The sequence below is a fragment of the Brassica napus genome, chromosome A3, assembly GCF_020379485.1.
Source record: "Brassica napus cultivar Da-Ae chromosome A3, Da-Ae, whole genome shotgun sequence".
Classification (NCBI taxonomy): domain Eukaryota; kingdom Viridiplantae; phylum Streptophyta; class Magnoliopsida; order Brassicales; family Brassicaceae; genus Brassica; species Brassica napus.
The window spans coordinates 25960047-25980699 of record NC_063436.1 but is presented as its reverse complement, the minus strand read 5'-3'; the positions used below and the strand labels follow the sequence as shown (position 1 = coordinate 25980699).

Here is a 20653-nt window from a genome sequence, read left to right as displayed (position 1 = left end):
CCACCACTACTCTCCACCATGTGAGCTTTGGCCTCTTTGAACTTGGCTGGCTTCAAATGAGGATGTAGGATCCAGCATTGGCTCTTCTTGTGGCCTTGTTTCTTGCAGTGATCACAACTCCCACCAAACTTCTCATACTTGCCATGGATGGCCTTGTTAGCTTGTGCAAGTTCTCCCTGATCTCCTTGAGCTTGCGCTGCTTGATTTGCCAAAGCTAGCTCCTTTCCCTTCTTGTTAAACAGCTCCATGTTTCCATATTCCTTTTGGATCCTAGCACACACCTCTTCTAGGTTAGGTAGAGTCTCATCTCTCAACATGTGCTGAATGAACCCTCCATATGCTGGATTCAAAGTGAGAAGCAGTCCAAAGACTTTATCCTGCTCCCTTCTCTTGTTAAGCTCCATTGGATCAATGGTATTTGGCCTCAACATCTCTAGTTCAGACCACAGTGCTCTGTACTTGCCCAAATGCTTCTCAAAGTCCATATCTTCTTGTACTAGACTATTGAGAGCTTGCTTCACCTCAAAGACCCTGTTGAGATTTGAGGTATTTCCATAGATTTGCTTCAATGTATCCCAAAGTTCTTTAGCTGTATCACAGTAGCTATAAGCATCCATCAAGTTCTGATCCAAGGAGGCAAGAAGAGCATTAATCACCATACAATCAGCTTGTTGCCATTTATCATAGGCAGTCTCACTTTCGTCCTCTTCTTCCTTCTTTTCTTTGATCTCTTGCTTTGGAATCACACTGGATGTGAGATGTTTGAGCAATCCCTTGCCTCCAATAGCATTCCTGGCCATTCTAGACCACACAAGGTAGTTGTTTCCCTTGAACTTGGTAGCAATCTTCATGTAGACTCCACCACTATCTTCCATCTTTCAAAAAGCTTCAATCTTGACTCTAGTAACCCACTAGCTTGAAAAGACTTGAACTTTTTCACTTAGATCCTTAAGAACACCTCAAAGACCTCTCCTTTAGTACACAAAGGCACCAATACACTTCAAAGACTTGACCTTTAAGCTTGAACACAGATCTGAGCTCTCCAAACCACCAAAGAAACCAGCTTTAGGCTAGTTCTTCAGTAAAAAAACACCAACAGAAACTTTCTTGAGATTTTCAAAGATCTAGCCTTGGATAATCTCAAGAACACTCAAGAACTCAAGAACATTCAACCTGGCTCTGATACCATAAGATTTCTAGACATCTTGAATAATAAATGAGATTAGAAAGAGATTTGAGAGGATTATTAAAGAGATTAGAGATTAGAGATTAGAGATTAGAAATGAGATTAAAAGCTAGAGAGAGAATTCAAAAATGATCTGAGACTTTTTATTATATTGCCTTAATCTTAATGAAGAGACTATCAAGTATATATAGAGTGGATACAAGGGTTTTAAGAGCTTGAGACAGACTGTCATGGGCTTCTTCCTTTCTGGGCCGAATACTGTAGCTACAGTCTCAAGTCTGGTACCTTTGATATCTTTCTTTCATATAGCTTGATCTCTTCATCTCAACAACTGTCACCATCAATTTATCTATAATCAAGTGCTAATTTTTTTTACTAATTTTACTTTTACTGTAAATTTATGGTGTTAGGAGTTTTCAAGGCTCCTAATCAAATGTTTTAGTATAAAAGATTGTCGAACCAATCCTAAGTGATTCTAAAGCAAAGAGAATACAAGTTCATGTTTAAGCTAAGTGCAATCCGGTTTTAAAAATGGTATGAACTAAGAACTAATAAGCTAATGCAATAAAATAATGATCTTTCTTTTCTCAATATGAAGCAAGAGGACTCATGGGGCTAGGCATTTGATCTTGGGTGATATAGATCCAATCTAAGGGTGGTAAGCTATAAATCAAACACTTTCCTTATGCCTAGACACCAAACTAAACAAGCTCTATCTCTAGATGAATGTTCTTTTGGTAAAGCAACTCAAGCATCTAATCTCTTAGGTTGAATGCTACTAAAGCAAACATAGAGAACAAGTCTAATAGCAATCTTAACTCCTTTAGCAACTAATATCTTAGGTAAAGCAAGCTAAAATCATTGAAGAGTTGGTTAAGGCATTTCATCGTACACCTTGTGGGTAGAAAATGCCTAGAGATCTATTTTAGTATGATCAAGACTAAAATAGCATTGAGAACCCTCAACAAGCAAGGAAACAAGTGGATCTAGCACTAAACACCCTAGATATTCTCTAATCACCCTAGCCCATGAATCCAAGATTAGGCTACTCACTAATAGACATGAATAATCCCAAAACCATGGATGATTCAAGGTTAAACATGATTAGAGAGCAAGATAATCAAGCAAAGATAAGAAATTATGATCAAGATTAGATCTTTCACCCAAAAGTGTCTTTTGATTAGATAGAAAACAAGATAACCCCTAAAATTAGGTCTAAAAAGTATTTATAGTGGTCTAAAAACGAGCTGGATCGATCCAACAAGCCTGGGTTCACCCAAGATAATTTGGGTAAAAAGTTGGTAAAAACAAAAGTACAGATTTTTCTAAGTGTCGCAGCTGGTTTTCGACGTGTCATTTGGCCGCTGCAATAAGTACATATGGGGCAGGGGCGTGTGCATTTTCCCAGCGGTTTGGCTTGACCGCTGCATTTGGCCGCTGGGACAGTTGGAACCTCGTCTTGTGAACCAAAATCACCATTTTTGTCTTTAAACCGTCTCCAAAGGTTCCAAACTCACCAAATAGCATCTCCATCACCTAATAGAGATAAATGTATATGCAACGCACCTAAATCTACTCTAAATGCATCTAAATGGACAAATTGAAAACTAAAATGATTGCTAAAACTATGCAAATACACAAGATATCAATTTAATAAATTTAATTGTTTTTGTTTCTATCTTTAAATATTTCATCCAAGTTAAACAATATTTATAAAATATTTAATATAATTATAAGATATAATAAGTAACAAATATTTTTAATTAATCTCTTTTTTGTCACATACGTAAATTTGTCTAGCTGATAGTCCTCTACAGATTAGTTATTTATTGTTAACGATTCTTTGAACATTTTCAGTATATATTATCGAGTTGGTACTCTTACCAATAAAATCATCCATAACAGGCGATCATGATCAAAACCAAGTTGAAAACTCGAACTTAGTATCCTAATGATCTTATGGTGAATCTATCAACAATTACCCTAACTTGATTGGTAATTCGTTTCTTGAAACATAAACATACATATATGGTAGAGGACAAATCAAAATCATTGAAAAGATACGACCAATAATTTGTTAGTGCAAAGATGACACCATAATTGAATAATGCAGAAAATAAATCAAGAGACAAAATAGATACAAACAACCAACTATTGTTTTATTAGAAATCACCTACACAATCTATTACAAGACTTGCTTATCAGTTTTACACAGCCTGTTAATTAACACCATAACAACTGCTACTAAAAGATTCCTAATCTATCCAAACTTGTCTCTCTGTCGTCAGTACTTCAGCAACTGCTTCAGCACGATCCAAGAACACCCCTAAGAAATTTTTACTATTCCTCTATAATAATAGCCAATGTCTTATGGAATACACACGACTCCATAGCTGTTTTTATAGTGATCTCCACGTTCCTGAAACTGTAGTCTCTAAGGAAAATGGATACGGACAACTTTCATATCAATAAGTACACTATCCTTTTCTTTAAATGCAATGATTCCTCAATGCATTAACTTGCTCTCCAAGTTTATCTCTTGCCTTTTTTCCATGGTGTAAACTTGCTCTTTAAGTTTACCACGCCAGCTCAACATCTTGCGTCCACATGGTCTCTACCACTCTGCATGCCTCTTGGTTCACTCTCTCGTACACACTGCCTCAGCAACTACTTCAACGACTACGTCAAGATATAAACCTTCAGTTTATCCTTCTTCATCTCAGCATATCTTGCATCCACATAGTAACTCATCACTTTGCATGCCTTATATAACAACGACTAATGCATTCAATATCAATGACTTTCACGGAAAACTATTAACATCTACTAGCTCTATTTGTATGACCTAAAAATATTCTCTGTTAACAAAATACATATTTTGGGTATGGCCAATAGTTTAGATCTCGCAAAATCATGCATTTCTAATTTAAAGACTACAAATCCCACTGCAGCCAACTAAAAGTTACAACCCAATCCGAACTATTTAATGCACCGCCATCCTACGAATTATATTGGATCAAACTCGATCATATATTTTATATTCTACTAAAGAGAGAATATTGGTTGATGGTATGCGATAACAAATGATCTTTGTAATACCTTTTTGTATATAAACTACACATGCACACTATTAGTACTTGGTTTTGAATTATAATACGGCAACATTAGTACATATCATTATGCAACAAGATAACGATTGAAAACTATGATGAATCAAATAAATACAGGTCTAAATAAACTTGCATATATGTCTTTGAAAAACATGTTGGTCCAATTCAATTTTTATATCTCACTAGAAACATTTAATACCAACTATATGATATCATATGATATTAACTAAAGAAAAGTGGCTATTTATTATATATTATTTCCTTAAATAAAACCTACAAAATTGTCTAATGTGATTATGATATATATAGTAATTAATGATTTTAAATAATAAAGATTTGCTAATAATCTGTATGCTTTCTATCATTTTTGTTTAACTTTTTACTATTAAAATAAATTACATAATTACATTAATCATATATTAAAATTTTAGATTTTTTTTTTGTATATGTTGTATGTTAAATTTTTTTAAACGAATATAAATTACTAAAACTTTTAAAAGTCTCACATAAACTTTTGTGATCAATTTTTAAATTATTTTCTATAATAAGATAAAATGATAATAAAATCATATAAATAAATAATTTTATTTTAATAGGTGTTTATGTTAATAGATATATATATACTTCATATCTTTTAAATTTAATTATATATCATATACGATAGATAAAATTGATTATTTTGATTTATTTATTCTAAAACGATTGCGAATAAACAAGAGTGGTCATTTGATTTATATGTGCAAGCCAATTTATTACATAATAGTAACTGATTTCTTAGTTATTTAATATATAATTATTATTTTATTATTTCATAATATGCAGAAAAATATAAAATAAATATTTATTCTGCTTAAAACGCATATCTTAACCTAAGCATGTATCTCTCTAATATTTTTGAATCTTAAACTTTTCTAATTTTCAGGCCAAAATAAAAGAAATAAATGAGAATAAACTTAAAAATCAATATTTATATGGAGCTATAACCAAAATGACACAAAAAGAAAAAAACTATCGAAGATAGATAGGATTGGCACGTGAACGTAAACTTCTCATAACCATAATTAACTTTTAAATTGCTAAATCATGATATAAAACCGAGTTGACATAGTTTCATTGTAACCAAATAGTAGACATGAGATTCTTCGGCCTAAACGTTAGGTTTTATGCGATAAATAATTTTTTGACCTTAAATTTTTTTTTAAAAAATAGATTAGTTCATTAGTAAACAAATTATGTAATTAACTAAAAAAAGTTTAAAAAAATTGTTTAAGAACCAAATATATTAATTCGATCAATAATATAAATTTTTTTCTATACAATTTTTTTTAAATATCTTTTATAGAAATTTATCGTGCGCAAGACGCAATTCTTATCCTAGTGATTGGTTATCTACAGTGTTTTGAAACCCCACCCGGACCCGCGGTTGAACCGGTAAACCCGGTGACCCAGAAAAAATCCGGTTTGGGTTTTGTAAAAAATCCAATATTTAGAAACCCGCAAAAACCCAGTAAAACTCGGAACCCGATGCCGGTTGAACCACAGGTTCAACCAATAAATAATTTTTACTCCTTTTTTTTTAGTTTTTAATTATGTTTTCAGATTATGTTTTATATTCTAAGTTTCCAATTAAGAAGTTAGGTGCTGACAAAAAAAGTTGGTTTTCTCTTTTCAGTTTTATATTTGTGATTTTTAGATTTTGATGAAGACTTCACTATGCCACATGACATAAAGAAAATGAAATGAACCATGGTAGAGAAAACCAAAATTAATTGATGTGATTTAGTGTTAGTTTATTTCCGTTATTAACAATTTATTACAATGATCTTTTACTTTTGGTTTATTTTGTATTTGAAGTTTAATTTATTATTCACATTAAACATTTGAATATTTATAAATTTTATGTTTTGATTTTTTTTAGATGTCATAACTCTTATCTTGTTAGAGAAAATTTTAAATAGTCTAAACTATTTTTTGATATTTTGTATGTCAAATGAAAATAAAAATACAAAAACTAAAGTTAAGTATTTTCTAAATGTTTTCAAGTATAAAATATATACATATCCAAACTATTATTTTATGTTTTAAAAATAATTAGAAAATATTTAAATTTAGTTTCTATATTTTTATTTACATAGCTGATATATTATTATATAATAAAATTAATTCATTTATTAACTTGCGGTTCACCCGTAGTTTACCCGCGGTCGACCCAGTGACCCAGCAACCCAGTAAGTCGTCCGGTTCAGTGTCCGGGTCGGGTTTAAAAACATTGGTTATCTATTAAAACAATCCCGTGCCAACTACTACCTACATAATGGGATTGTGAATTTGATTACCCTTGGAAGGTGGTATCATTTATGTAGCTCATTAATGTTGGTTAAAAGAAAAGAACCGAAGATTCTAGCATGCCCTATCAAATGATTGTTTTTTTTTTTAAATGATTTTTTTAAAATAAAAAAAAATGATTAATCAAACAGAGGATAGAAACCATGTTTTTACCGTCACATCCACTATATAAATCATAGCGAAGACAAGAGTTATTTCATCAAACAAACCAAAAAAGGATAGTTGAAGCTTTAAAACAAGAGAGATAAATGGCGACGTCGGGAACATACGTGACGGAGGTTCCTTTAAAAGGGACGGCGGAGAAACACTACAAGAGGTGGAAGAGCGAGAACCATCTATTCCCGGATACCATCGGTCACTACATTCAAAATGTCACCGTTCACGAAGGCGAATGGGACTCTCATGGGGGTATCAAGATTTGGAACTACACATTGGGTATTTATTTACTTATACCTTCTAATTTTCTATCTGCACAATTAACATTTTATATATACAACAGCTAAGTTGAATTACACAGAAGCTAAGTGTGTCATTGCATATATGATAATATGAACATGACCTAAATTTAATTAATGAACACATGCATATAAAGATGGAAAGCAGGAGGTATACAAGGAGAAGAGAGAGATAGACGATGAGAATAAAACAATGACGGCTAGAGGACTTGAAGGTCACGTGATGGAGCATTTCAAGGTTTGTGACATCGTCGTCCAATTTATTCCCAAGACTGAAGATAGTTGCGTCGGCAAAATCACTATGATCTGGGAGAAGCGCAACGATGAAGTCCCCGAACCAAGCAGCTACATGAAACTCGTCAAGAGCATGGTTTCTGAAATGCAGGAGCACGTCCACAAAGCTTAATCAACATCACAATCAGAATCACAATCATCATCACTAATCACTATCTCAATTTACCTATTAAGGTTTTCAATATAATAATGAATAAGTGTGGTCTCTTGTACGTGGAGTTCCATTTCTATGAAATCGTTTGGTTCTTGTAAGATGGTCTATGTATCAAGTTCTATGTAATGATACTTCAATTAATTTTAAATTTTCCATATACACATATCTAGTGATGTGTTCCAAAAAAACACATATCTAGTGATAGTGGTATTGGTATATTAGTTAATTTGGACGAGCATTTCTTTTTGTTAAATTAATCGGACGAGAAAATTTAATTAACTGAATAAAATCTTATAGCGAGATGTTATTCGGAGGAAAAAAACACTGATTTTATAGTAACCTTTCCATAGATTTTTTTTTGAGAGAGGTCATACCATTCCATAGTTTCAAAGAAAAAAAATGATACATAAGTCGCAATCACGTATGCATGTTTATATTAGACATTCAATGATTGTAAAAACTATGAGTTGACGAAAACACTGATTTTACAGTAACTCTTTCCCCTTTATAGGATTTTTTTTTTTCATTTAAGCACCTACTGGTGTATGTCTTTTATCTTGGCTTGTCTTCTCTTTGTTTTCTTCAGAGCATTGAGCTTTGGAGATCAAACTTTTACAAGTTATTTCAATGACAAAAAAAAAGTCGCAATCACGTATGCATGTCTATATTAGACGTGCAATGGTGGCAGTGGCGTCACCACCAACCTAAACTAGTAGATCATCCATTATGTTTCCACATAGGTTTTGTGCTTAGTTTTTACTTCCATGTGGGTAGCATTAAGCTATATGAACATCCTTATATTAATCCTATGAAAGCACCAGCATTAAGAAAGTATCTAAACACGAGTTTCTTGCATTATAAAAATACTATTTAATTAAATTTTAAATACAAAATATTAAGCAATAATCAGATGACAATTGTAGAAACAGTTTCTTAAGCAAGGTTCATAATTTCTTGGAGAGGAGATGTCTCTCACCTTTTGTATACTTCTCTCTTTCTTTTCCTATTTAATTGCTTATTAAGTTAGAAAGAAACCCACTTAGTTACTACCACCAATGGTGGCCCGAGTTTTTACAAGCCTGTTAAAACTGTTGGGGGTTTGTACAAGCATTTTGCTTTATCAAGCAATCTTGGTCTCAAGTTGCATTATGTAGTGTTATTTGTACTTGTGCTCATTATATGCTAATGATATTTACAATTTATAAAAAGAAAACTAGTGGATCATTCTGTGTAGGCTTTTCCAGGTACGTCATTGTTAAATACATTTTTTTTTTGAATGAATGTTAACTTTATTCAAGCAATTTTTTTTGTACCTGTGCTCATTATATGCTAATGATATTTACAATTTATAAAAAGAAAACTAGTGGATCATTCTGTGTAAGCCTTTCTAGGTACATCATTGTTAAATTTTTTTTTTGTGACGAAAAAAGTAAGTCAACTTTGGTGACATAGATAGTCAAATCAATTCTTTTAAGCTTTTCTATATATCACAATTCGAGATGTTAGAGTTTGAAATTTTAAAAACTTCAAAAGCTTCCAATCTACAATCATCTTGTGGAGAGCCAAATACCCATAGCTCCATCATATCGTCCATTACTGCAGCCTCTCAGGGAATCAATTCAGATTAACTGTCTAATCTTAAAGTGTTCAATTATCAATTCATTGATATATAAATTAGTAGCCCACACCCAAGCTTTTGCTGGCCTACTTACTGGTATAGAGAACAATGCATGGCCCATTAATGATCCATCTAATTACTGGAGAAGTCTCTACTCTCTCTTTCACGCCGGTGATCTTCTACTCCCATTCTTCGTCCTCACCCGACCACTCTGTTTAGTACGATTTTAGTTTCTGTTTTCTTTTGTCCAAGGAACTATATTATCTAGAACCAACCGAGATCAGGCTCTGAGAGATTTCCTCGCTAACGAACCTTATGGAGTGATTCGAAACGTCACGACCGTAAGAATGTTGTCTTGTCTTGTTTTAATTCTGTGTTTTACAGACACAAGCGAAACAGGAATCTTTCTTTGCAGGCAAAGCATTTTCCTTCTCAAAGATGGCGTTTTTTGTGCTCTCCCGTGTTTCAAGACGGTTGTTGAAACCATCCTTCTCGGCAACTCCATCTCAACAACATATATACTTGTCCAAACGTGTTACTACTACACATTACATCAACCCTTTGCCTACGTTAGATCATAACCACCAAGTACGGAGTAAAGGGAAGGAGAGCTTTCTTGGTACTGGCAAGAGTAATAGATCAGTTGGTGGAATGTGGTCGTCGTCTTTGGTTCTGGAGAGGGGTCGTAAGGACATGAGTGGTTTTGGTGGTGTTAAGGAAGATTCTTCTTGGATAGATTTCTATTTACCAGAAAGAGCTAGAGGTTACGCTAAGCTTGCTCGTTTTGATAAACCTATTGGCACTTGGTTGCTTGCTTGGCCTTGTATGTGGTAAGTAAGTTTTTTTTACTTTTCCTTTGAGTGAAGACATTTCACTTTTTGAGATTCAGCTTCGTTCTTGTATTAGGTCAATTGCGTTGGCTGCTGATCCTGGGAGCCTTCCTAGTTTTAAATTGATGGGTTTATTTGGTTGCGGTGCAATACTTCTCAGAGGTGCTGGATGTACTATAAATGATCTGCTTGATCAGGACATTGATACAAAGGTCAGTTTTGTTGTTAACAAGTGATGACAAAAACTTACAAAATCTTTGTTATGTTAAATGCATTTTTTTATCCAGGTTGATCGTACAAGATTAAGACCTATAGCAAGTGGTCTTTTGACACCGTTCCAAGGGCTTCAATTTCTTGTGCTTCAGTTACTTTTAGGCTTAGGGATTCTTCTCCAGCTTAACAATTACAGGTTTAGGATAAAGCCTTCCCTTTGGTTTTGTGATTGACTTAACTTTGAGCTCATCTATTCTGCAGCCGTGTGTTAGGGGCTTCATCTTTGTTCCTTGTCTTCTCCTACCCACTTATGAAGAGGTTTACATTTTGGGTAATTTAAGGCTTCTTAAATATCAGTCAGTATATTATCTTCTGCGTCTTTGATTATTGGATTGTGATTGCAGCCACAAGCATTTTTAGGATTGACAATAAACTGGGGAGCATTGTTAGGATGGGCTGCAGTTAAAGGAAGCGTAGAGCCAGCTGTTGTACTCCCTCTTTATCTCTCAGGAATCTGCTGGACCCTTGTTTATGATACTATTTATGCACATCAGGTATTATTCATCTTTGTTCTTAACTTTTAACTTTCATTGATTATGAACATTAACAAAGCAGCTATTCTTCAGGACAAAGAAGATGATGTGAAGCTTGGTGTGAAGTCGACGGCTCTTAGGTTCGGTGATAATACAAAGCTTTGGCTAACTGGATTTGGCACAGCATCCATGGGGTTGCTTGCACTTTCTGGACTGAGTGCTGATCTTGGTACTCATTTTCTTTTGTGATTCCCAATTCTTTCTACAGTCTGTTATTTTACTTTTGGTTTCTTGATATAATGATGAAGGGTGGCAATACTACGCATCACTGGTGGCTGCATCAGGACAGTTAGGATGGCAAATAGGGACAGCTGACTTATCATCTCGCGCTGACTGCAGTAGAAAGTATGTTAACACTTTTGATGAATGGTCAATATGTGATTTTCCTTGGGAGAAAAAGCTAACACTTCTCTGGTTTTTGATGTTTGCATTAGATTTGTGTCAAACAAGTGGTTTGGTGCTATTGTATTTAGCGGAATTGTACTTGGAAGATCTTTTCAGTAGAGATCTATCTCTCTGCTGATGAATGCTCCATGAAGCTGTTCTGACTGAGATTACAGAGTAAACTCAAAGAAGCTATTGTCAGATAAGCTGAAACTTTTAACTCTTCTCTTCTGTTAATAAGAACTGTTGTTTTCTTTGTTCAAATTGCTGACAGAGCAACCTTCTAGACAGACTAGAGGCTTTTCTCTTTTGGATTATTATAAATAGTTAACATAAGTAACAGTATCAATTACTTGTAAATGACAAGATTAAATCCTAGTAATAATTTTACTTTATTTTCAATCTCAAATTGCAAAAGATTGAATTGGTTATGTGCTTCTGTATCATTGTAAAAATATACATAAGAGCATCTCCAAAAGAAACTCTATAACTCCAAATATAGAGTTTTTTGCTCTCCAAAAAGAAACTTCAAAACTTCAAATTTGAAGTTTTGAATAGTGAAACTCTAAATATAGAGTTTCACTTTTCAAAACTTCAAATTTAAAGTTTCATCTTTTTATTTGCATTTTGGTCCTTACAATTATAGATCATATTTATAATTCTTAAATATTTTTTTGTTTATTGTTTTAATCCTTAAAACTTTATATCTCATAAATATTTTAATTTTTTTTTATAAATTTAAGTTTTACACATGAAATTAAATAAAAAAATTAAAACAAGATTTATAATATTTTAAAACTAGAATTAAACAACAAGAATATTACAAAAAACCATAATAAAAACTTATTAAAAAGACACATGAAGACATAATTATTACTCAAATTTAAATATTATAACAACACTAATAGTCTGGTAAATTTGCTCCAAAACCTCCCAAATCTCCAAAATATTGCCCAAACAAAATTTGTGTAATGAAGATGATTGTTGTTGTTGCTCTTGACACCTTTTTCGTACGATTCTTTCTTGTTCAGATCGAATGTATTCACGAATATTAAGATCATCGATAGAAGCTAAGTTTTTTAGCAATATTATATTTTTTTCTTTTACTTCTTTAAAAGCTAATTTTTTTTGCTTCATTTTGCAGTCGTAATTCAATCATCTCATGACCTTTTTCCCTGCTTGTTCTAATTTTATTTAAAAGATCAAGGATTTTTTTCGTTTGATGATATCAAACTATCAGCGGGTATATTATGAGGATATCCTATTTCAACAATTTTTGGCTCGTAATCTACAAAAAAAAATATAAAGAGAATCATTTCTTACTTCGAATTGCACTAGTTGATCATATAACAGAGCATTACGAAAATAATTTTATAGAATAATGTAGTATTTGCTTGCAGTTTAATATTTAATAATGTACTTTTATTTATAATTTTATATTTTAGTGTAAGATTATTTTAATTAATATTTCTGTAATATTTATATATATATATATGTACTAGTTATTTATAGAAGTTTTATGAATTTACATCAACTATGACAAATATAAGGATTATAGTGTAAAAATATAAATAATTTTGAAGTTATATTTGAAGTTTTACTTTTGGAGAAGAACACATTGAAACTTCAAATATAGAGTTCTGGAAACTTCAAAATAGAGTTCCTTTTTGCTTCATTTTGCAGTCGTAATTCAATCATCTCATGACCTTTTTCCCTGCTTGTTGTAATTTCATTTAAAAATCAAGGATTTTTTTTCGTTTGATGATATCAAACTATCAGCGGGTATATTATGAGGATATCCTATTTCAACAATTTTTGGCTCGTAATCTACAAAAAAAATATAAAAAGAATCATTTCTTACTTCGAATTGCACTAGTTGATCATATAACGGAGCATTACGAAAATAATTTTATAGAATAATGTAGTATTTGCTTGCAGTTTAATATTTAATGATGTACTTTTATTTATAATTTTATATTTTAGTGTAAGATTATTTTAATTAATATTTCTGTAATATTTATATATATATGTAGTAGTTATTTATAGAAGTTTTATGAATTTACATCAACTATGACAAATATAAGGATTATAGTGTAAAATATAAATAATTTTGAAGTTATATTTGAAGTTTTACTTTTGGAGAAGAACACATTGAAACTTCAAATATAGAGTTTTGGAAACTTCAAAATAGAGTTCCTTTTCGGAGATGCTCTAAACAGAAGATTTTTCTTTTCTCATTCATTATACTCCAGTGGGAAAATAATTTGTCGTTTTATAATATTTTTTCCAATAATACGCGGTTTAATTGCTCTAGCTATACGCCAGTAAAAACACGCCACGTAATCTCCATCTTCCCGAGTTCATCTTCGGACATAAAAGACCATCAGATCTTTTTATCTCTCAGTTGACTTTATTGACTCAGAGAGAAACAAAGTTCGTTCGACAATGGGACACAGACACAGCAAGTCCAAATCCTCCGGTCCGCCACCGTCCTCCTCCTCCTCCTCTTCCTCCACCAACGTCGTCCACCATGTCCAACCTTCCGGAGAACGCCGCGGATCTTCCGGTTCTGGCCCCACACCCGTCGGATCTTCCTCAACCGGCGGATCCCGCTCCGCCGCATCTGCTCAGCAGAACGGTCGGATCTTAGGCCGTCCGATGGAGAATGTCAGGGGAACGTACGACTTCGGCAAGGAGCTAGGTCGTGGCCAGTTCGGAGTCACGTATCTCGTCACTCACAAAGAGACCAAAAAACTCTTCGCCTGCAAGTCGATCCCCACGCGCCGCCTCGTCCACCGTGACGACATTGAAGATGTCCGCCGTGAAGTCCAGATTATGCACCATCTAAGTGGTCACAGGTAATTTATTTCGAGAGTTTCCAAAAATGAATATGAAAGGCGGTCAAGATCCCAATACTAATAATAACCAATGTTCAAGAAATGGCTAGGACGTAGTTAGTTGTTTTATATAAGATTATTGATTAGGCATGTACCTAGTTCGAAAAATCGCTAGGATGTAGTTAATTGTCAAGATCCAATAGTAATGACTAATGTTCAAAAAATCGCTAGGATGTAGTTAGTTGTTTTATGTAAGATTATTGATTAGGCGTGTACCTAGTTCGAAAAATCGCTAGAATGTAGTTAGTTGTCAAGATCCAATAGTAATGACTAATGTTCAAAAAATCGCTAGGATGTAGTTAGTTGTTTTATGTAAGATTATTGATTAGACGTGCACCTAGTTCTAAAAATCTTTTCGTTTTGCCGACTTGGCGGACGCATAGGCGCCAGCTAGACTGATTTTTAGAATATTGGTAGTGACTAATGAGAACATATGTTACTCTAGAAATGATTAGTGTATGTCAGGGGAACATAACATATAGGTGCATTGATTTGTAGGAACATAGTGGACTTGAAGGGAGCTTACGAGGACAGACACTCGGTGAATCTGATAATGGAGCTGTGCGAAGGAGGGGAGCTTTTCGACAGGATCATAGCGAAAGGCCATTACACGGAGAGAGCCGCTGCGGATTTGTGCAGGCAGATGGTGATGGTTGTGCATAGTTGCCACTCTATGGGTGTGATGCACCGTGATTTGAAGCCTGAGAACTTTCTCTTTCTCAGCAAAGATGAGAACTCTCCGTTGAAAGCTACAGACTTTGGTCTATCCGTCTTCTTTAAACCAGGTTAGGCTAATTTGAGAATGGACTCTATTATTTTCATATGTGGTGTAACTTTGAGTGTGTTTGAACGCAGGAGATAAGTTTAAGGATCTTGTTGGGAGTGCATACTATGTGGCCCCGGAGGTTTTGAAACGGAACTATGGACCAGAGGCTGATATCTGGAGTGCCGGTGTGATTCTCTTCATCCTTATCAGCGGTGTTCCGCCGTTTTGGGGAGGTAACTACTACTTGTCTTCATCTTGTTTGAGAAGAGAGTGGAACATGAATGTGTTTCTGTTGTGCAGAAAATGAGACAGGGATCTTTGATGCTATTCTAAAAGGAGAGCTTGACTTCTCAGCTGATCCGTGGCCAACGGTGTCGGCTGGTGCCAAAGATCTTGTGAAGAAAATGTTGAAGTATGATCCTAAAGACCGGCTTACAGCTAGCGAAGTGCTGAGTAAGACCACTTGGTAAACATGTTTTGATGATTAGAAACTGTGATTTACACGTTTTTTTTCTTTAATTCGAACGCAGACCATCCGTGGATTAAAGAAGATGGAGAGGCCTCAGACAAACCGCTTGACAATGCTGTGTTGTCCAGGATGAAACAGTTCAGAGCCATGAACAAACTAAAGAAAATGGCACTGAAGGTAATTGCAGAGAACCTGTCTGAAGAAGAAATCATTGGTCTGAAAGAGATGTTCAAAGCTCTAGACACAGATAAAAACGGAATAGTCACCTTGGAGGAGTTGAGAACCGGTCTCCCAAAGCTTGGCAATAAGATCTCTGAGGCTGAAATAAAACAGTTAATGGAAGCAGTAAGTCTTTTGGTGTTTTCTCTCCCCCTTGCAAAAAAAACAAAAGCTTATTATTATTGGTTTTGGTTTTTTAGGCTGATATGGATGGAGATGGATCGATAGATTACTTGGAGTTTATATCAGCCACAATGCATATGAACAGAATCGAACGTGAGGATCATTTGTACACTGCTTTCCAGTACTTCGACAAGGACAACAGCGGGTAATAAAAAAACATTAGTAAGCTACCTCTTTAGTTACAAAGTCTTCACACTTTTTGATTTTGTGTTATTTAAGGTACATAACAATGGAAGAGCTAGAGCAGGCCATGAAGAAATACAACATGGGTGATGACAAATCCATTAAAGAGATCATTGCTGAAGTTGACACCGATCGTGTACGTATCATCATACGCGTTTATTATATGCATTATAAGTCTGGTTAATAACACACACTCACTTTTGTGAATTCAAAATCTGTCAGGACGGGAAAATAAACTACGAAGAGTTCGTAGCGATGATGAAGAAGGGAAATCCAGAACTGGTGACGAACCGACGCAGAGTCAACATGTAACACGAAGGAAGTTGAGAGAGGGTAATGATGATAACTACAACAAATCTCTTTCTCTTTATGTTTTCTCTGACGAGAGATCTTTTGATGTATCCTTTGTTTGCTTTGCTTCTCTCTTTACTTTAACTTAGCTTTGTTGGTTTTGTTACAATGATGTTTATTTTTCTGCAATATCTTCTTTTATCACCACAACATTTGATTATAAAAAAGTCACTTGCAGGTTTGTCTCATGTGAGATTATACTTGCAGGTCCATCATTTGATTATAAGTAATAATTTCAAAATCCAACTTAGCAATATAATCCTAAACCTTATTTGGGGTTAATAATCCACTTAAACAGCCATATTGATGGCCTGGTGCCTTGGTGGTAGTGTAATGTTAAGAGTGGTTATGGTTAGGTTGGTCGAGGTCGACCAAACCGGTTCTATGAGAAGATCTTGTACGATCTCGTAGGAGATTGAGTTGGTTACGATAAATACAAATATGAAGTAGTTGTAGATATAGCCAAATCTCATGAAGAGATATTGTAAGCGTGTATATGTACTCAACGTATGTGAATGACAACAACAACACTTTCCGTAACACATTCTCTCTGAGTTTACATGGTATCAGAGCTTGTGTGAAAGATCAAAATAAAATCGTAAAAGAGAGATTGTGAGGTATGACAAAAGGAGAGATTGTGACTGCAAGTGGCAGCAACAACATCAATATGACGTCTCCCTATTTCCTGTCGCACTCCGACAATCCTGGAGTGTCAATCACCCCAGTCACGTTGACTAGAGAAAACTATGCCGAGTGGGCATCCGAGTTGGAGAACGCACTTTGTGCGAAGCGTAAGATAGGTTTCATCAATGGAACTCTGTTGATGCCTGATGAGAACGAGAAACCAGCGGAGGCGGAGTTGTGGAAGACGGTGAATTCCATGATTGTGGGATGGATACGAGCCTCGATCTCGTCTACGGTGCGATCGACAGTGACGTTCACACCAAACGCGTTCAAGATGTGGAACGACCTGAAGAGAAGGTTCTCTATTGGAAACGCTGTGCGTGTCCATCAACTCAAATCAGAGTTAGCGGCTTGTAAACAGGATGGATCGACTGTTTTGGACTATTTCGGTCGGCTCTCGTCGAAGTGGGAAGAGCTGTTGAGCTATAAACCACTTCCGACATGTACCTGTGGAGCTTCTGAGAAGATCAGCAAGGACTATGAAGAGGAGAAGGTCCATATGTTTTTGATGGGACTCGATGATGCAAGGTTCGGCAACGTCTGCACCAACATCATTGGGATGGACCCATTGCCCGACCTGAACTCAGTATACCAAAGAGTTGTGCGAGAAGAAAGAAGGCTTCTGACGTCCCGTGTGGAGACTAAACAGGATGCAGTTGGTTTTATGACCAGATTTGAGGCGACGCAAGGAGACAGCGCCAACATGACCGGTTCAATCGCTGCTGCTGTTACAAGGAGTCGTGGAGGAGTAGTATGTTCTCACTGTGGAAGAACAGGACATGAAAAGAAAGAATGTTGGCAACTCATTGGGTTTCCTGATTGGTGGACAGAAAGGAACCAAGGAGGAGATCGAAATGGACGTGGAAGAGGAAGCAGGGGTCGCGGACGCGGTCAAGCACGATCTAATGTAACGCAAGCCCCAGCTTCAAGTGGTCAGGCGGCTCTAACCGCAGAGCAATGGGCATCGCTGACGGCATTACTGGAGCAGCAAAAGCCAACCCCAATTCCGGAGAAGCTTAATGGTAAGAAACAAACTGGTGAGGTTATTCTGGACACTGGAGCATCACATCACATGACCGGTGATGCTAGATTGCTCAGCGACATGCATGACGTGGTGGGGTGTCCAGTGCGGTTCGCTGATGGAAGTCAGGTGCAAGCCACACGAAGTGGTGTACTGCGACTTTTAGAGAAGATAACATTGACTCATGTCTTATTAGTTCCTGACTTGAACTGCACGTTATTGTCTGTCGCAAAATTGCTGAAGCAGACAGGTTGTTTGGCCATGTTTTCTGATACGTTGTGTGTTTTGCAGGACCGTTTTACGAGGACCCTGATTGGAGCCGGTGAAGAACGGGATGGTGTGTATGTTTATCGGGATGTTACAGTTCGGCGAGGTCTCAGAGTTAAGGGAGCAGAGGACACGGCTTTGTGGCATCGCAGACTGGGGCATCCGTCATTTGGTGTTTTAAGTAATTTACCTTTTGTTTCTGGTGTTTCGAATCACTCCGACAAGTTTGGCGGATGTGATATTTGTTTTAAATCTAAGCAAACTCGTGGTGTGTTTTCAGAAAGTTATAATAAAGCCTCAGTTCCTTTTGAATTAATACATGTTGACTTATGGGGACCTTATAGAGAACCAGCGTCATGCGGAGCCGTTTACTTTCTTACGATAGTCGACGACTGCTCGCGTGCTGTCTGGCTCCACTTGCTGTTAGAAAAATCCGAGGTAAAAACAGTGTTGCCTAACTTCTGTTCCTTTGCTCAGCGACAATTTGGACGGTCCGTTCAAGTAGTTCGCAGTGATAATGGAACAGAATTCTTGTGCTTGTCAAGATACTTTGCAGAGAATGGCATTGTACATCACACCTCCTGTGTAGCAACACCACAACAAAATGGTAGAGTAGAGAGGAAGCACCGGCATATCCTCAACGTGTCAAGATCAATCATGTTTCAGGCGAACCTTCCTATCAAGTTCTGGGGTGAGAGTGTCTTAACCGCAGCGCACCTTATCAATTAGACACCCTCCAGTCTCTTGAATGGGAAATCTCCGTATGAGTGTCTCTATGGAAAGCCTCCGTCGTATGACAGAATCAAAACGTTTGGATGTCTCTGTTATGCCCACAGATCGTCTCGCGACAAGGACAAGTTCAAAGCAAGGAGTAGAAGATGCATCTTCGTTGGGTATCCTTTTGGTAAGAAAGGATGGAGATTGTTTGACCTAGATACCGAAGAATTCTTTGTGTCACGGGATGTTGAGTTCGCGGAGTCTTCGTTTCCATATCAACATAATCAAGTCGACGCACCTGAGACGTCTTCATATCAGACCCAGCGTGTTGAAATTCATGACAATATCGAGCCAGTCCTGGAGTCCAGGGGGAGTGATTCAGAACCAATGGAGGCGATGCAGGGCAATCCGGAACCGACAGGGTCTGTGGTAGAGACAGTGGAGTCCGCAGATTCAGAAACTGAGCTCGCGAGCCCGGGAACAGTGCCAACTTCAGAGGTTCCGGTTGCGGAGACAGAGCAACCTGCAGTAGCAGAACCAGAACAGAATCTCGGCAGGGGCCATCGTGTCCCGGTGCCGTCGGTGAAGCTTCGTGATTACGTCACGTATAACGCAAACTGTCGTCCTGATAAACACAACACACTCCCAGTTCATCCCGCTTCGTCTCGGCACTCGGAAGCGAGTCCAGGTAAAACCACTTCTTCCTATCCCATTACGGCTTATGTCACTGACGCAGTCTTTTCAGAAAGACACCAAGCCTTTCTTGCAGCGATCTCCTCAGGTGTGGAACCACGAAATTGGAGAGAAGCAATGCTCGACCCTATATGGAACGGAGCTATGTCAACAGAAGTGGGTGCCTTGGAGGAACAGAGAACTTGGGATGTTACGGAGTTGCCTAAAGGAAAGAAGGCACTGGCATGTCAATGGGTGTACAAGTACAAATACAACTCAGACGGGACAGTGGAGAGGCCCAAAGCACGACTTGTCGTCTGCGGTAACAGACAAGTAGAAGGAGAAGATTATGGTGAAACGTTTGCGCCTGTGGCAAAGATAACAACAGTCCGCACATTGTTGGAAGTAGCAGTTGCGAAGAACTGGGAGGTACATCAGATGGACGTGCACAACGCGTTCTTGCACGGAGATTTGAAAGAAGAAGTATACATGAAGATGCCTCCAGGCTTTTATGGCGATAGTCCTACGAAAGTATGTAAGCTGAGGAAATCACTTTATGGGCTGAAGCAGGCGCCACGCTGCTGGTTTGCTAAGCTTACGTCTGCACTCAAGAAGTTCGGGTTCAAACAGTCATATTCTGACTACTCGCTGTTTACGTATATCCAAGGTGGCCGGAGTCTGCACGTTCTCATCTATGTAGATGATCTGATAATCACTGGTGACGACTTGAGCATGATGACGAGGTTCAAGGGTTACTTGAGCGAGTGGTTCAAGATGAAGGATCTGGGTAAAGCAAAGTACTTTCTTGGTATCGAAATAGCACGAGGGGAGATGGGAATGTTTCTCTCACAAAGGAAGTACGCTCTTGATATAGTGGCAGAGGCGGGGCTATTGGGTTGCAAGCCAGTAGCAACGCCTATGGAACAGAATCACAAGTTGCTGGCGGACAAGGGACCATACTATCGGAATCAAGTGAGGTTCAGAAGGATCGTTGGTCGACTGGTGTATCTAGCGATCACAAGACCTGAGCTGAGCTATGCA

The 20653-nt window shown here is 36.7% G+C and overlaps 3 protein-coding genes across 3 annotated transcripts; all 3 read left to right on the top strand.

Annotated features, from left to right (window-relative positions):
- Window positions 1-6826: 6826 nt before the first annotated feature.
- LOC106438460 (MLP-like protein 328) lies at window positions 6827-7702 on the top strand. Its single transcript, XM_013879620.3, has 2 exons — window positions 6827-7077; window positions 7235-7702. Exons 1-2 carry the CDS (start codon window positions 6891-6893, stop codon window positions 7501-7503), a joined length of 456 nt encoding a protein of 151 aa, XP_013735074.2. The 5' UTR covers window positions 6827-6890; the 3' UTR covers window positions 7504-7702.
- A 1662-nt stretch (window positions 7703-9364) lies between these two features.
- On the top strand, window positions 9365-11693 carry LOC106438455 (4-hydroxybenzoate polyprenyltransferase, mitochondrial). The gene is made up of 9 exons (XM_013879615.3): window positions 9365-9504; window positions 9579-9993; window positions 10070-10205; window positions 10281-10402; window positions 10468-10537; window positions 10611-10760; window positions 10833-10968; window positions 11048-11144; window positions 11234-11693. Exons 2-9 carry the CDS (start codon window positions 9602-9604, stop codon window positions 11301-11303), a joined length of 1173 nt encoding a protein of 390 aa, XP_013735069.1. The 5' UTR covers window positions 9365-9504; window positions 9579-9601; the 3' UTR covers window positions 11304-11693.
- A 1871-nt stretch (window positions 11694-13564) lies between these two features.
- Window positions 13565-16477, top strand: LOC125590055 (calcium-dependent protein kinase 3). Its single transcript, XM_048763000.1, has 8 exons — window positions 13565-14041; window positions 14579-14865; window positions 14936-15079; window positions 15147-15299; window positions 15377-15660; window positions 15735-15862; window positions 15937-16036; window positions 16123-16477. Exons 1-8 carry the CDS (start codon window positions 13629-13631, stop codon window positions 16210-16212), a joined length of 1599 nt encoding a protein of 532 aa, XP_048618957.1. The 5' UTR covers window positions 13565-13628; the 3' UTR covers window positions 16213-16477.
- The last annotated feature ends 4176 nt before the right edge of the window (window positions 16478-20653 follow it).